A 17,422-nucleotide genomic window follows, 5' to 3' on the forward strand; every position below is an offset into this window, starting at 1 on the left:
AACTTTAAGCTTTCTTTCTTCATAACAAGGACCATGGTTTCGCCCCAAAAAATCAGACACTACGAGGTCCATGGAAACTGGGTTATGATCACTAAAAGTGGAAACCACAGTTCTATACATTAAAACCTTGGATAAAAAACATGCAGAAATAAAAATATAATCAATAACAGAGTCATTGTCTGAGCCCTTGAAAGTAGGGGCTCTAATCCCCCCCTCCCCACAACTGGATTCGTATAGGTTCCATCTTGCGAGGAAGTTCTCTAAACAGCCCCCCTGTCTGTTATGTTCAAGATGGACCAGTGCACAATTTGGAGGGGATTCTGAGTCATCGCAAACACACATAAGTGAACAAGGGTGTATATTAAAATCCCCCAAAAAAATGATTTCAAATGCATTAACATCTTCACTATAGACTGACAGATAGTAATCCAATCTACCTAGACTATATGTTGTACAGTCAGCAGCGTTGGAATTATAAAAATTAATAAACAAAATATTAGGAGATTCCACACGAGACAATTCAACAATAAGACATTGCTCAGATCCTGAGTCACATTTCTTAAGGCTACCTTTGATGTCTAGTTTGAAGAGGCTTAACAGTCCTCCCCTCGCTCTTCCTGCTGTGCTAGCCACAGCAGGGATACAAAAATGACTGTAGCCATCAAGAGAAAAACTAGAATTTGTGTCCCAAGTTTCCTGCAGAGCAATGATATCATACCTAGTTATAAAAGCCAACCAAGTTGCATTACCTACTTTGGACTTTATACCAGCTATATTCCAAGTAAGCATACTGAATACTGGCACACTATTCTCTGTCTGACTAGAATGTTCTGACAAGAGTCAGTCATTATGATCCAAAAAGGATAAGGGTGCAAATCGATTAGACAATAAGAGGGGTTGAGCAAAAGGATTCTGATGTACTAGGGGAGCGGATTGATTTACAGTATTCCGATGTTGTTCCCAGCCCCTTCTATAGTTTAAATCAGAATTAATATCCCATCCAAAGGCTGGTGTTTTAGGGTAGGTGACATTCTGCTGCTCACCATAAAAGAACTTCAATGTTAATGGTACAACAGAGCCCTGCCTGCGTTGGGGTGGGAGTAAATTGATAAGGATGTTAGGCAACACGCCTGAATGTAAGAAGCTTACTGCCACGCAATCCCCCTTGAATTTTTTGGGGCGATTACCTAGCCATGAGACCCTTTTAGCAGTTTTGATCTCTTGAGCCAGCAGTTGACCCCCCCCTGGAGCTAACCTCATATTAGTAGTAAGCCACTGCAAGGCTTTGTTAGACAGAGAGGAAGGGGATTCTTCAGCACCGGCTTCTAAGGGTGGTACATTTGCCAATACTAAAACGACAGGGGAAGCTTCAACTATAAATTGAAGAGGGTCAGTTAACTGAGCATGTGCAGGGGGTATCTCAACCGTTAACAGACCATCCCCTCTATTAGTATTGGGAGCAATAGGTTTTGGATCAGGAGGCTGAGATGGTGGATTATTTAATACATCATCTGTATTCTCCCCCTCCTGATCATCAACTTCTCTACTATTTTTGTCCAGGTTTGATACCAACATCGTAACATTAACAACACCCTCTGTTAGTTTATTCAACTGCCCTCCCAACTTTTTGACTTCAGATTGTAATTTATCAATTTTAGAGAGTAATGGTTTAACAATGGATTTAATTTTACTATCTATTAAGTCAGCGATTCTATCAAACAAGTCCTCATCATGGCTGACATTAATCTCAACACTTCCCCCTTCAACTTCCTTTGGGTTTGCCTTTGGGATGTTTACCCTCTTCCTCCTGGCCCCAGATCTTAGTCCCCCCCGTCTCGGCGGGTTTTTATTTTTCACAGAGGCTAATCGAGAAGTTTGTTCAGTAGTAGAAATATCTTCATCTGTGAGGTCAGCACGATTTTCCTGATCCATCTCACTGTCAGATTTATTTCCATGCTCCACGATAAGGACCTCGGGACCAGACAACATATTATCATTTAGGGAGCCGGATTCCTGTATGGTAGGACAATTTGAAGAGGCATCAGAGAAAGTCTGGAGGGACACTAAGTCCTCAGGTGAGGGGGATGAAGATGGGGACAAACAGTGTAAGTCAGGTGACAGACTCAAACCCAGCGATTCTCTCCTCTGTAGATTGATTTTTTTCACTGTTTGCACCAAATAGTTTTCCATTGTGTTGGCAAGTGGTGCAGGTGGTGCGGGTCCCTTTTTAGGCATACTGATGATAAATAACAAAGAGCTAATACTCCTCAAACCACAGGGTAATATGTATCACAAACAATACAGTCTTGCTTGAACAGTCTTACTTGAACAGTAGGATGCCTCGCGAACCTTGCGCAGGGTTTCTGGCCCTGCCCTGCCTCCTCGTGCCGATGAGGGCCGTAGAGGGCCCGCCCTTTGCCCGGGCTTCGCCCCGGGCGTCCCGCGACGCGGGTCTCTGTCTCCCTTTATTGGCCTCAGAGCGCACTGCTGGCGCGTTTCGCGTCACTTCCACGCGTCGCCGCAATGCCTGCCGGGAGTTGTAGTCCCTCCCGGAGCGGCGGCGCGGTTTCTATGCCCAGGTATGACTCTCTTGGCGGTGGCGGCTTGAGCGTCTGCTCCGGCGCTTGCTCTGGCGCCCGTTTGCAGCCCGGAATGACTCTCGGCGATGGCGGCAGACCAACGGATCACAGGATATGACTCTCGGCGGTGGCGGCAGGTAAGTGGTCTCCCCACCAGTGTCGTTACAGATAAACACATTCATTTTTTTTTTGTTAGGCACAGGGATGTTAAATGATTTGCCCAGAATCACAGGATATGTAGCGTCGTTGCTGAGATTCGAACCCGGTTCCCCAGGTCCGAGGTAGACCGTTGTAACCGTAAGGCTACATCCTCTTCCCTAATTCTTACAGGATTTCCTTGTTTAAAGCTTTTCCGGATTCCCACTTCCGCTGAAGGTATTGCTTGGGTATCTGTTGAAAGTTAAGGATTCTGTGGCTAGATGTCTCTATCAGATGGAAAAGTTAGTTACCCTCGGTAACCCATTATCTGGTAGAGACTTGATCTAGCCGCAGATTCCTTACTGACCCACCCATCCTCCTTGCACTGCGGAATTGTCTTTTAGTGTCAGAGATGCTCCTCTTCAGGGCCCTAGCTCTTTTTGTTCACACCATTTTGAGTCACTACATGGCTCTGTGTTTATGGCAAGCAAAGTCATGAGAAGTACTGAAGTCAGCCCAACGGAGTGGCGGTTATATTGACAATGCGGACATCCCCACGACGATGGACTGACGTCACCCAGAGTCAACCGACGCCACCTACCAGCGCGCAAGGGTACTGCTAAGAAAAATATTCTAGACACAGTCTGACGTCTGGAAGTTTAAAGGTAAGGAATCTGCAGCTAGATCATGTCTAACAGATGAATGGTTATCGAAGGTAAGTACCTTGTCTGTTAGATGTGATCAGGTGCCCAACAGTACCGCTTACAACTAATTTAGTAGGTATGGTGCTAAGAAATAAAACTGTTTCTTTTCCTGTCCTTGTGTATTTATGTAGAATAAAGTCCATGTTTTTCTTAATGTTTCAGGAAGAACTCGGTAATCTCATGCAAATGAAATTCTGTACTTTAGTCTTAGGCCCCGATTATGAATTTTCCTCTGCGGCGGTCCCAGGTAGACCACCAAGCCTGTGATGAACCCACCAACCGGATTCCGAGCTGAATCCAGGGCTGGAGGTGTGGCAACATTGTCAAGGCGGCATGGGTATGTTTGGCTGATAGGAGAGCCTAAACTACATACCGCCACCGTGACCGCACCTCCAGCATGTCCGTGCACGATGTGGTATCATGTGTCCCCCTAATGCACCCCCGTGGGTGGATTTCCCCAGGCGTCCTGTTGGGGGCCCCTTTCCATGACTTCCCACCAAGCATTTCATGGCGTGGTTGCCGCCATCAAATGATTGGTGGAAATGCAGGTCGGAATCTGCTTGGCAGTGCCGGCATCGGCACCACCGTGATTCACGCCTGCTTTCCCTGCTGCCACCAGATCCTGGATCCCGGTGGTGGTCTTGTGGCGATCTTACCGCCACCATTGTAATACGCGGGCAGACCACCGGGCTGGTGTCAGTTGGACTGCCACTGGGAACACGGCGGTCCCAGGACAGCCATACTCTTAATAAGGCCCTTAGTATGGGTTTCAAAATATACATTGGGTTGATCGAATTCCAAAAGAGGAGAGTAATTTACATACAGTAGAAAATATTTTACAGTTTTCTATTTTTCTTGTGTCTGCTGCATTTCCTCTGGGGCATTGGCCATCTCTCATTACATAGATTTTTTTCTTCTTCCTTTTTGCTCCCTATAGACGCACCTATGTTGGCAGTATGCCTGGCCGCATCATCAATGGCTTGAAGACTGTTGGGGTCAACAATCCGGTTTTCCTTTTAGATGAGGTTGACAAACTGGGAAAAAGTCTGCAGGGTGATCCGGCGGCTGCTCTCCTAGAGGTAAGATGTGTGAGGACCCCTACTTTTATTAACTGTCTGCTAAAAGCCACAAGTATTGGTTCAGGAGCCAGAGCCTCAGCGTAGGGCTCCTACATGTTGTAAGAACAAATTGCTTTCGGAATTGCGTTCAGTCATAAACATAGTATTGCTTGGAACCTTTCGTTGTACAGTCAGGTTTTTAGAACTATCCTGCTATGGATATGCCAGGTTCACAAAAGCCAAACTGCTCAGAGTTTGGAATGCTTCCTTTCAATCCTTGGTAGTAATATTGCATTTGGATATGGGCACTGGTAAATATCCTTCAAAGTCCTTCATTTATCCACAATCCGATATGGCTGGAGCCTCTCTATTTGTCATTTTCAGATATCGGAATGATGCATTTGAAAGGAGCCTGATCAATGACATCTGTAAATTTAGGAGAACCTCTCGAAAATATTTCTTCCATACAGATTTGGGATGCACAGTAATACATAAATATTGGCAAGAGGTTATTGTCACCAGGATGTCTGTGGTAGGTTTCCAGATTGTGCTGCCTCTTCCGCACTCGAAGTGGACTGACTTGGTCTAGTAAAATATTTGGCTCTCACCAGGGTGATTAATCTGGGTTTTCTTCTGACTAAGCTGGACATGGCCGGACCCTGAAGGTCCACTACAGTAATACAAATGAAGGTATGGAGAGATGTTCTCTGATCGAGGCATCACTATACCAAATGAGGGTCTTCCCATGAAACCACTAGAAGATTTGGGGTCCATGGTGGGAATGCCTCTGTATAGAAGCTCATGAACTGTAAACATAGATCACCTTGTCCCTAATACGCAGCTTGTAATTAGTAAAGTCCCCATACCATTTATAGAACCTCCTCTGATGAAATTGCTCGTTGCACTCATACTTGAACAAATTGTATTATTTAACATATTTTTGCAATAGTGTCCATGATGCTGCTTTCTCCCATGTGTTGATATATTTGTAATCATGTTCAAACTTAACATATATCTATATATATATATATATATCAAGGTATTCCGCTTTTCCTGTGCACTCCTGCATACGTTTCAATAACGGATACGGACCACTGTTAGGTGCTTGAAGTTTTATTCGGTGCTTGTGGTCACCATGGCGCGTTTCAGCCCCTCCCTGGGACCTTGCTCACATGACACAGTGCAAGGAATCACATTGGTTTAAGTACATTTGCATTTTCATGACTTTTTCAATAGAGGCATACAAGAGCAATAGACATAGAAAAGCAATTCTCATAGCTGTAAAGTATCTGATATTGTTGCCTTGACTTTTTGTTACTTCTGTTATCATAGTTTTTGTGCAAAGTTGCAAATAAATATTTTATATAATCATAATTTAAGATTATACAACTTAAATGACATCACAGATTTTTGAACAAATAAAAGCACAGTAAAACGCCTCATTTAGTACATTTCCTCAAAACAACGTCATTTATATTAAAACCAATGTGCAAAATAAGTGTAAGTGCAAAGTAATAGTGCAAAAAAAGTGCAGCATAATATACCCAAGACATTCCGATAAAATGTTCATGGGCAGTAGATGTTTTGGCACGAATTTGGGTGTGTGCATTTTCATTTTCATTTGTTTTTGTACCTGTATAAATACATTTGATGAACTGAACACTGAGGGACATTGAATACCATTACCGTACTGGAGCCCCAGTATCGGTTAAAAGGTAGGTCAAAGAGTGTTTCATAAAGTGCTAGTGCAGGACAGAGTTCCATGTGGGATAATTTAATATGTTAGAAATATGCTTTCTCCCATGTGTTGATATATTTGTAATCATGTTCATACTTAACTTAAATGCAAGTAAAAAATATGTATGTATGTATATATGTATGTATGTATATATATATATATATATATATATATATATATATATATATATATATATATATATATATATATATATATATATATGCAAAAAAATGTCACAGCAGTCACGATGAAAATGACGAGACAAACCCAGGAATAGGTGCTGGGTATTTTATTCTGCTCTCCACCACACCACCATTACGCGTTTCGGCCGACCACGGCCTTGATCACATGACAAAGTGTAGGGGCGTATGTGCTCCATTTAAAGTGCTAGTGCCAATAGAAAAAAACTTTCTTTTGCTAGACATAGACAACATACTGTCGTAACTCATTACTGCATAAATGCAAATAGCTCCAAGCCTGTCTATTTAGTACACAAGCTCATGAAATCGATAGTCAAAAGGAATATTGCTGTGTAAGTACATATGTAAATACTGGCGGTCACTCATAGAAATGCAATGTATAAATACATAAATATATAAATATATAAATAAATATATCATATATAAATAAATAAATAGATATAAATATGCATATCAAAATAAATGTGAATTTTGATCATAAATACAAATATACATGTAATCATAAATATAGCAGCGATTCTATGAGATAACAACATTGCTGTACTAATTCATACACAATAAATGTTACTCCACCATAATTGATATAGATTCAAATTTTCATCATTTCAAATATCTCTTGTATTAAAACAACAATTGACATATCATGAGCAGGAAACAGGCCTATGTGCAAAATTAGCAATAAATATTGGCTTAAAAAGTAAGTGCTACCACATGTGAATAGTGCAAATAACTGAAAGTTGTGATAATAAAAACAGTACTGTTCATTAGAAAGATAGGAATAGAAGCGGACTATTAGTATGTTTACCATTTTTAGTTAAATACGGAAAAAAGTTTCTGTTCACAGATAGTTGTGACAGTCTTCCCCTGCATTCAGACCATTAGGGGTCTTGGTATCAAGTAAAATGATATACCTGGTCTCCAATCTACGCAACATTGCTTCACGAGCTCCTCCCCTCCTCTGAGGAGGCACAGTATCGATTACAAAGTACCTTAGTTCTGAAGGATTCTTACCATGCAATTCTTCAAAATGCCTTGCCACAGGGTAAGCCATATCACCATTCGTTATTGCCCTTAGGTGCTGCAGAATGCGTTTGTATACGTGCGGTCTCGTGCTACCAACATAGCGCCAACCACACGGGCATTCCAACACATACACCGCATATTCTGTTCGACAAGTTAGTTGGCATTTGATTGCAGTAGGCTTCATGCTAAATGGAGTGGTATATTCCTTTCTGCTAACTCCATTCTTGCAGGCTTTACAAGAAGCACATATGCTTTTCCCCTTGCTTTAAATGGGGCATGTGTTAAAACCTATAGAATCCAAACCTCAATTTTAAAATTTCTGCTTTTTCATTGAAAAGCTATGATCATTGTTTTATAAAAAAGCAGTTTACATTTAAATCTTGTACAATCACTTCTTTCCACAATAAGGGCCTTCCATTACCGTGCGGATCTGGGAGCGGTTCAGTGGACTAGACCTGATGAAGGATAATTTTGAGTTAAGTAGGGACATTAAAGTTTTTCGTAAGAGTATGAAGACTTGCTTTAGAAACTTGTTTGTCTTCTAAATAGATTTTTGAAAGTTCTATTAGGATCTTTACAACCCTCTTCAATCGGTACTCAATTTAGAGGTCTTCACTGTTCCTGGTTGGATCCCTCGACTTTCCTGAAGGATGACAAGTGCTAGGGACCTTATAGCTCAGACATCCAAATCTCCCTATATATATACATGTATGTGTTTGCAGTATGGGCATGCTTAGCTAATGCTTATTCCTATTGCATAGTCGATTCTTAATCTTATCAGAGTCTAAATAATACTTTTTTGGGGTTCCCGTTGTATCTATCGTGGGAACAAATGAAGTCCATGTTGAATGATTTAAGAGGATAAAAGGCTGTCTTCTTAAGCAGTAGAGTGGTCTCTGTATACCATCATTGTTATATCTGGCATCCTTGGCGTGAATTACCCCCTAACTTTTGACTTCAACCCTCTTGTTTGCTAACTTAGTTTTCGCTGGTTTTAGGACTCTGTACACTTTACCACTGCTAGAGTGCTAAAGTGCCTGTGCTGTCTGCTTACAACATGGTAAGATTGCCTTATACGCAATTGGCATATTTAATTTACCTAAAAGTCCCTAGTAAATTGACACTATCTGTACCCAAGGCCTGTAAAGTAATTGCTATAAGTGGGCTTGCAGCACTGTTTGTGCCACCTGCTTAACTAGCACTTTAAACATGTCTCAGGCATGTTATTGCACCCTGTGTATGTGTGCAGTTTTAAACTGCCATTTTGACCTGGCAAATACTTCTTTTCTAATACCTATAAGTCACCCCTTGAGCAGACCCTGGGAAGCCCTGTGGCAGGGTGCAGTGTGTTTAAAAAGTCGTGATGCATGGCAGCTAAGTATTCAAGCAAATTGAAGTCTGTAGTGTGGTTTCTTTTTGATTAACGTATTTTCATGACATGTCTGACTTGTGAAGCTCCTCATATTGATTAAGAAATGCATTGGCGTGACACGTTTAGGATTTTCACAAGTATGAGAGAAGGGAGCTCTTGTATATGATTTCATGGCCATGTCCCAGGAGTTAGAGGTGTAACATTCTTCGCACTGACATGATTTCTCGGTGCATTGATTGACAGATTCTGATATATGCCTCCGAGATTTGGCAGGCGTCTGTGATAGGAAAGCCGCGCGTTAGCGTCTCCTAATTTCCTGCTTTATGAGCGTGCCGCATCTGAGGGTTTATTTCTTTCTTTCAATGTTAAACAGCGTTAGTATTTAAAGAAACATGCACTGACAAAACCTATAGTATGGCTTTAATAAGGAGAAGCGTTATTCCTTTCAATCTTTACTATTATTCAGCACATGGGCACAACAGCAATGAACGCATTCCTTACACATACAAGTGCAACATGGCACCCTCAGTGCAGTTTGCCTCTCATGCAGAATTTGTGAAACACTGGTAAAAGCGCTCACTGAGCTGATACAACATTTGGAACAGATGTGCAGAGTTCCTTCCCAGACAGATGTTCACCTTCCAAGCATGTTTAGCTCATATAGATATGGTACTCGTCCAGCATGAGTGCAGGAGTGGCTGGTACCCTTTGAAAGTGGTGGGGCGAGTGAAGTGCCCCACCACTTCCCAAAAACACCAAAATAAAAAAAACACCCTCTTCCTCCAAAACCTCAAAGTGAACCACCCCTCCCTCTAAAAGCCCAAATAAAATACCCCCACCCTACAAAAGCCCAAATAAAAACATAACACGAACTGCAAAATAAAACACAACTACTACACTTAAATGCATACCACATATATAAAAAAATAAAACAGCACTTACCCACGGGCTGCGTGTCCTCCTCGGTGATGTTCTCTTTCTCTGATGCATGAAGACCTCCTCTAGCCAATCCAGACGCTGCTCTCATGCTTAACCGGCATGAGAGAAGCGCCTGGATTGGATGGAGCAGCCTTGCTAAATGCTCCTTCAAGCCCTGGAGGCCTGTGCTTTGTCTCCACCCAGCTGTCTGAAGACATCTGGCTGGAGAGCTTCAAAGTGCTGCATGTGCCTTTGGCCGGCGCATGATCACTTTGGAGCGTACAGTCAGCCCTGCTTCAGTCCTCCTCCGCTACGGATTCACCCAGCACATCTCTGGGTTCGGGGCTAGCGTTGCAATCGCTGGTAAAAATAAAATGGCAATGACCTCTTTCTATTGTCATTTTATGTTTTTCCTGCGTGGCTTGCAGTTAAAGGTGGCGTGGGGGGTGGTGGGTTGGGGGGGGGGGGATGGGGGGGGAATGCTCCTCCGTTCTCAAAAAGGAACCGCCGTTGCATGAGTAGCAAAACCGCATGTTTTTAGAAACTTCATACACAACACATGCAGTGCAAAATGTACCTCGTTCAGAAAATGATGTGAAATGTGCAAATGCAGTTTAACCCTTTCTTACTTGTGCAACATGAGCCACAGTAGTTCAGGCTTTCCTGGGACATAGAACATACAGCGCGGAAACCAGCACTGCAATCTTTCCTCACATATTAGTCTCACAGGGCCAGATGTACCACCAAGTAAATTGTACCTCGCAAATTGCAACTCTTTTGCGAGTCGCAGTTGCGAGGAGCAATCTACTATGTACAACAGTGTTTTCTCACTGTTTGCGATTCTCAATGGGGTCGCAATTTGAGAGGCTCATGAATATTAATGAGCTTCTCGCAATTTGCGACCCCATTGGGATTGGCAGGCCCTCCCAGGCATGGTGGCCTTGTTGGGCTCAGCAGACCACCATGTCTGGGACTGCTTTTAAATAAAGCATTTTTTTAATGCAGCCAAGGAAAACGGGTTGCATTAAAAAAAAAAAAAAATGAAACGTTTTTGTGTCATTTTTTAAGGGCAGACAGTGGTCAGTTGTCAGTTGTCAGTTGAGGGAAGGACAGCAAATGATTAAATTGGGCTTTATAACCAGCTCATGTTAAGGCACATCTCGAATGATTATTTTTTTCTGAGTCAATTCCAAGTTTACTATTGCTTTGGCTACCACCCTGTGATGATAGTGTCCCTACAGTGGGGTGTGCTCACTGGACCCTGGAAAGTAGCAGTTAGCCAAGCCATACCAGTAGAGCACCTGCTTGGGAATTACTTGGAGCATTCTTCCCGGAAGAAGGTGAAGTTGAAAACTAATGTGATATGTCGGGGCCGACTGCCTGAGTAGGTGCTTCTGACCACAACAGCTAGAGCAGCTGGTCAGGGGGACCAGGTTCTAGTGAGAAAAGTAGGGGCACGGAACTTGGCACGGAACTCTGGGAAACCAGCCCTAGAAATGTCTTAAGTCTGGTAGGACCCGAAGCCAACTTTGGAAGAAGGGTCTGCAGTGGAAGACCAGCCTGATCTACCTGGTTTTAAAGCAGCAGAGGATCCTCTCAGGCTGACTTTTACAAGGCTCAGAAGTGGCGCCACACTCTAGAAAGCCTTCTGTACTGGCTGAGTCTATGCGATGATAACCAGTGGGGATTGTTTGATCTACTGGGAGGATGCTTTTCTCAACAGTGAGCCTAAGGTTCCTAAGCCTGGGTCTGCCTAGGAACCTTAGGCTGCAGGCTAAGGGCCTGCTTTCAGAATAGGCTGCCAAGACCCAACCACGACCACATTCTAGTTGTGGAATTTGCAGTGGGGGCTGGTTTGAAATATTTACCTTGATTGATTGTGATTTCCAGTTTGGCCTCAGATGAGTTAAAAAAGGAGTTTATGTCTGGTGCTTCCGCATGACATTCCAACCCAGTGGAAAACCAAGAGGAATGCTGAGTCTCCTTTCCACAAGTCTCCTGTGGTAGGGACAACCTTTGAGGGCTGGAGGTGGATTTTGTTGGACCCAGCGATGGTTTCGCTATGGGGGTGTTGGAGCATTGCCTCCTTGAATTTGTTGACCTCTGGACCTCCTATTAAAATTGTTGAATTATAGTATTAAAAATTCATTTAAAGTTTTTTTATTCCTGGCCACGGTTTTTATCACCACTGTGGGCTGGGTGCACATTGCAGGTGGATGCTAGGCTTTCAATAATGAGAGGGTGGGTGGTGCATCATTATTGACTGAAGGCACACTGGCTCGTTCTGCTTTTTAAGTGAAGTGTTAGCGCGCATGGCAGGTTGAATGGGTGTCTTCCTATGACCAACCTGACATGCGCACTGGAGGCTTCTCCTACCAGCACAACTTTAGTGAGTGGGTAATGACAACTGCAGCCTCCCGGTACCCTTATGAGCCCTGGATTGGCTGAAGAGATCGAGTAGACCTAGTCTAGGAGGCAGTATCTAGGTGGGAAGTTTGCTTTAGAGAAGAACATCGAAACACTGCATGGCTTTATTTATGAAGCCACGCAGTGACTGGTCATTTTCTGTTCCTAGCAATCTCTACTGTTCCTAACTCATCATGCGCAGGGACAGAAGAGAGAGGGTGAGGGTGCTGCCTGTCCTAGAGTAACTTATAATCGGAGCTCTTCACTTGTCCTCATCCGGTCCAGGTCCCAATGGATGCACTTGACGACTTAGTACGTGCTGTCTATTACCTTTTTTTTGTAAACATTCTCTGCTGGAGGTACGATTATAAAGAACATTGAATTTCGGCACCGCTACGCGATAGCTTGATTAATGGTAATGTAACTTGCACAATAAAAATACTTTCCCCTTCTGGTGCACATAGAAACTCCTGCTATGCCCTACATCCCACAATCGGATCTCCACGTATCGTTCTTGACTGATTTAACTGTAGAATGAAAGAAACTGTTAATATTTTGCCAGCCTGGCAACATGCCCCCTTATGAACACTCTCTTGTTAATTAAGGAAGTGTCCAGAACTTGTGAATTCAAACAAGAAGGCACTTTATCAGGATGGAAAACAGTTGGAAAATCGACATAGCGCCCCCATGGCTCCTAGGCCACTCAGCATGTAATGATGAGAGCAGCAGCACTGCTTGTTGTGCTCGTTGATGGAAGCGCCAAATTATATGCATAACACAAATGTATGACGTTAAAACCATACATGCATTTACAACATAGTTTTTACATCGCAACATCCTTTACAATGCATTCTTTTACATTGCATGCCATTACATCGCATTTTCAGAAACTACCTGTACAACGCATTCCATTACATCGTATTATACCTTTACAACGCCTACCATTACAATGCATACCATTACATCGCATTTAAGGTTAGTGTTGGATAGTATAGGGGTAATAATTACTATTCTAACTCCAGTGTGTGCAACAGTAGGGTAAGTGTTGGATAGAGTAAGGGTACTATGTGTTGTAATGGTATGCATTATAATGGCTTGCGATGTAATGCCTGCGTTGTAGTGACATGCATTGTAGTGACATGCAATGTAATGGCTGCGTTGAAATGACATGCTGCGTAAAGGATGTTGTGATGTAATGACTGCTATGTAAAGGTAGTGCGATGTAATGACTGCGATGTAAAGGTTGTTTCCCGCATGACACCAGCAACAATAATAAATAAAATAAAATGATGGCATCATCATGTAAGTAGTATGGAAATTAACTCTCTCTGACACTACGGTGTAATGCGTTCATTTATTTTGAAGTTGTCCAAGATTCGCGGTGCACAGAAAACACACATTTAATTCCACCCTGAAGTGCTGCTGTGCTGTGAAAGACACAAGCAAGCTAAATGGATGCCATGGGTGGAAGCTGGAAGAAGGCACCTGCACAATCAGCTTAAAAACACAGCAATTTGTTTTTGCGTTTGATGTTTTGCATAGTAAAGAGTGGGCCAATTAGATCTTATTCTCTGGAATGTAAACGGTTTTTCAGGAGTGGCCCCGTAAACAAGGACCGGGTAGCAGATGGCTGCTTGATGGGGTTGTATTTGATGCAACGAGTGGTGGGAATGAATGATGTTGGCACACATGGGCTAGGGCTGTGAACTTTGGGGAAGAAATTACAGTCTGCCTGCCCATTGATGCACGTGCTGGCTGCTTTTGTGACCATTTTTTGGGTTTAGAAAATGTGCACCACGTTTATGACCGCAGAACTAGATTCACAGTACGACAGGAACCTGTTAGATCTCCTACTGACAGCGGCAGTGAAAATGGTACTTTCAAGGGGTGGCTCAACAGGGTGACATACCTCAGAGGCACGGATAGTACTGCCCTGCGGAACTCACCCTGGAGACCAGCATCCAGGGGAATGTGGGCATCACTGGATGAGTACCTTACGAACCCCAGTGAACGGAGCTGGAGAAGGGCGCATGCCCTCAAGCATACCCCCACAAGCCCAGAACAGACACACGAAGGAAGTAATCTTCTTGTATACTAACTCCTCTTCTCTCTTCTTTAGTCTCTATCTTTTCTTTTTTCACCCACTCTTATTCTATTAGCAAGACAGTGGAAAAGGGGACAGCCAAACATATATACCATTTACCTGTATCCATGACAAGGACAGCCAGTTTGGACTGCCACCCTGTAACGATAAAGCGAGGATAACGGTGTGTGTTATAACAAAATCAATAAAATACTTTGAAATTAAAAAAGAAATTGTGCTGCACTGAATACAGTTAGTTTGGTGACAGGCAAAGGTGGTTGGGTATGTGACAGTCTGCCAGCAGTGCACAAACCATGAATCAACACAACACGACTGTACAGCGTGTGCACGCTATTTTGTTTGCATACAGACAGAATTCAGCGGCACAGTAGTGAAAATGAAGTCCTGGTCTTCCCACTATTCTATTTGTTGAATATATTTAATGTAGTAAAATATGGAACAGTTTTTAATGTGTTTAAATATTTCAAGGCTACATGTTCACAATTGCTTTATAAACCTTTTGCTTTCTCAAATTTTCTTTAAAATTCACCATTTGCTACTTCTTTATTAAACATTTTCACAGGGAGAGAAGCCTCCTCCCCCCTTTGTCCATCAGGCTTGCATGCTTCACTAGCTTGTGACCTAACTCTCGTCCACAGCTTTTACACCCCACTCTTTTCAAATGGCATCAGCTGCCACTGGTTGGAACCCCCCCTTAACCCTCAGGAGCCAACAGAGAACAGGTTTACCCTGGTGCAGACTATAATTGTAGTGATCGAATTGGAGTGTAGCACCTAATGCATCACTCAGAAAAAGTGATATAGTACCATGCAGTTCTTTTAGTACTAAAGTACCTTAAAGCATATACTAGCTACCACAGAGTGCAGAAGTAGTGTCCTTAAAAGAGGAGTGGCAAAATGTGTATGCCTCTTGCACCACTGTGATAGTGATATTTTGTATATTCTGAAGTCGTTAAAGCTGACCTTTCACACAGCCCAACATGTTTGTCCCTGCACCTTTTCATAACCTCTCATGCCACTGCTTCATGCATTTTTCTATAGCTTGCAAAGAAATGGAACGGTTGTAGAAAGATCTATTGTAAACTTACAGTGAGCGTAGAGTCCTCCCATTGCGTATCATTGGTTTGTGTATTGTCACTTTCCTTTACTTGCTTCTTAGTCAATTTCTTTCCTTCATCTTCATGTTTGCCTCCCCCCCAACCCGTTGAAGCATAGCCTCTTTACAATAGTTTTGATTGGCTGACTTACAGCCTTTCGCTGCTTACTTTTAGGAAACTACCTTTTTAGATCTTGCCTACTAGACAGTATATGCACTGCCTGTTTTGAGACATATTGTTAGCTTATAGTGGGATTAGACTCAGCACTTGCTGTCTATTAGGTGGCTTTATTGTCAATTTTATTTGATTGCTTCTTATTAGTTAGCTTGTGGGGGCTTTCCTTCCTCTACTGGAGTTTATCCCTCCCCTGGAGCATGGATGCATTACTTGTGTTCTTCCACTGCTCGTTTTTTAGCTACCTGGTACTCACCAGAACTCCGCATAGCAAAACACAAATGCAAACAACTAGAAATAAGATGGCGTACTAGCAAGAGCGACACTGACCGACCACCTTCAAAGAAACCCTCAGCAACTACCACTTCCAGACTAAAGCCACTAAGAAGGAAGCCCTCACACTCTGCAATGAAGCCAGCGCCAACCAAACCAAAAAACTCTCCGTCATTGTCAGAAAATTCTCAGACTCCTCAGCCAAGAAAACACGATCCCTGCTTCACAAGAACTCACTCGCCGACCACTTCCACAACCAAATCATAACCATCTACAAAACTTCGAACCCCAACACTCAGACATCCTCAGCAGCCCAGCGAACACAAGCAATGACTACCCACTCACCACCTGGGAGCAACTTAGCTCACCCGCAACCAACACCTTGATGAAATCCATCCACTGTGGAGCACCCACAGACCCCTGCCCACTTCGGATCTTCAAGCTCTGAAGCAACAAGATCAGCCACCAATTCACCACCATCATTAACACCTCCATCAGCACCAACATCTTCTCTGACGCACGGAAGCACACAGAAGTCAGGCCCCTCCTCAAGAAACCAATGGCATACCCTGGAGATCTTCAGAACTCCCGCCCAATCTCCCTTTTGCCATTTCCCTCCAAAGTCCTGGAAAAAGCCATCACCACCTAACTCACCAATTATCTGGAAAGGAAAAAACGTCTGGTTCGCTCCCAGTCTGGATTTAGAGCTAACCACAGCACCAAGACAGCCCTGATGGCAGCAATGGATGACATCCAAGCCGTACAAGACAGATAAAAAACAGCCGCCCTCATCCTCATGGACCTCTCAGCAGAGTTAAACACCGTATCCCACAACACACTTATCCAGGGACTCCGCCAGACCGGAATCACACTCGATGCACTCATATGGTTGGCATCCTTCCTCACAGGACGCACCCAGAAATTCCGCCTCACTCCCTTTACCACGCATCCGAAACACACCATCTGCGAAGTGTACCACAAGGATCATCGCTCAGCCGTACCCTCTTCAACATCTAAATGATCCCTCTTGCAAAGATGATCAGATCACACAAGATTTTTTTTTTTTTTTTTTTTGGGAAAACCTTTATTGTTACATCAAAAGAATACAGACATGGGCCTACAACCCTCCGGGCCGGCCGCTAGTTAAATGCAGAGCAATTCAAATCAAATATGACGAAACCCATCCGCCCGCATTCCGGAACCATAGCAAAAGTCAGAATATGATATTATCGTTGAGCATGCCCAGTGAAAACCGGGATTCGAAAGGATTCCATTTTATGATATAGAATTAAGGATCAGACAACCAACAGTCGAACAAAGTCATACGTAAGGTTAGCCATGGAGCAGGATATCCAAAGTTTGAGCCAATTTAATCAAAATGATGACGTAAAACGATACAAATCAGGATAAACAAGCGTATACTCCCGCAGCGCCACCTCGCCTCCCTCCCATGGAATCGAGAATACTATTGGCATATATAGGCGTACAATATAGAAAAACCCCTCCTAACAGCACAAAATGTGACCCACTATATACTCCAAAGAGAGAAGAAGTTAAGAAAGCTACGAAAAGAAAGAAAGAAAAAAAGAGGCCATAGAAACAAGGAGATACAATAAAAAAAAAAAATCCCCAAACCCCC

At 43.1% G+C, this 17,422-nt stretch overlaps 1 protein-coding gene across 1 annotated transcript in view; it reads left to right on the forward strand.

Moving 5' to 3' along the window:
* Nucleotides 1-17,422, forward strand: part of LONP2 (lon peptidase 2, peroxisomal) — a 796,271-nt gene that overhangs the window by 278,275 nt on the left and 500,574 nt on the right. Inside the window, exon 8 of the mRNA XM_078670264.1 lies at nt 4,359-4,500. Coding sequence (XP_078526390.1) covers nt 4,359-4,500 — 142 coding nt within the window. The remainder of the gene's footprint in view (nt 1-4,358; nt 4,501-17,422) is intronic.

Source organism: Lissotriton helveticus, chromosome 12, assembly GCF_964261635.1.
Source record: "Lissotriton helveticus chromosome 12, aLisHel1.1, whole genome shotgun sequence".
In the NCBI taxonomy this organism is placed as follows: Eukaryota; Metazoa; Chordata; class Amphibia; order Caudata; family Salamandridae; genus Lissotriton; species Lissotriton helveticus.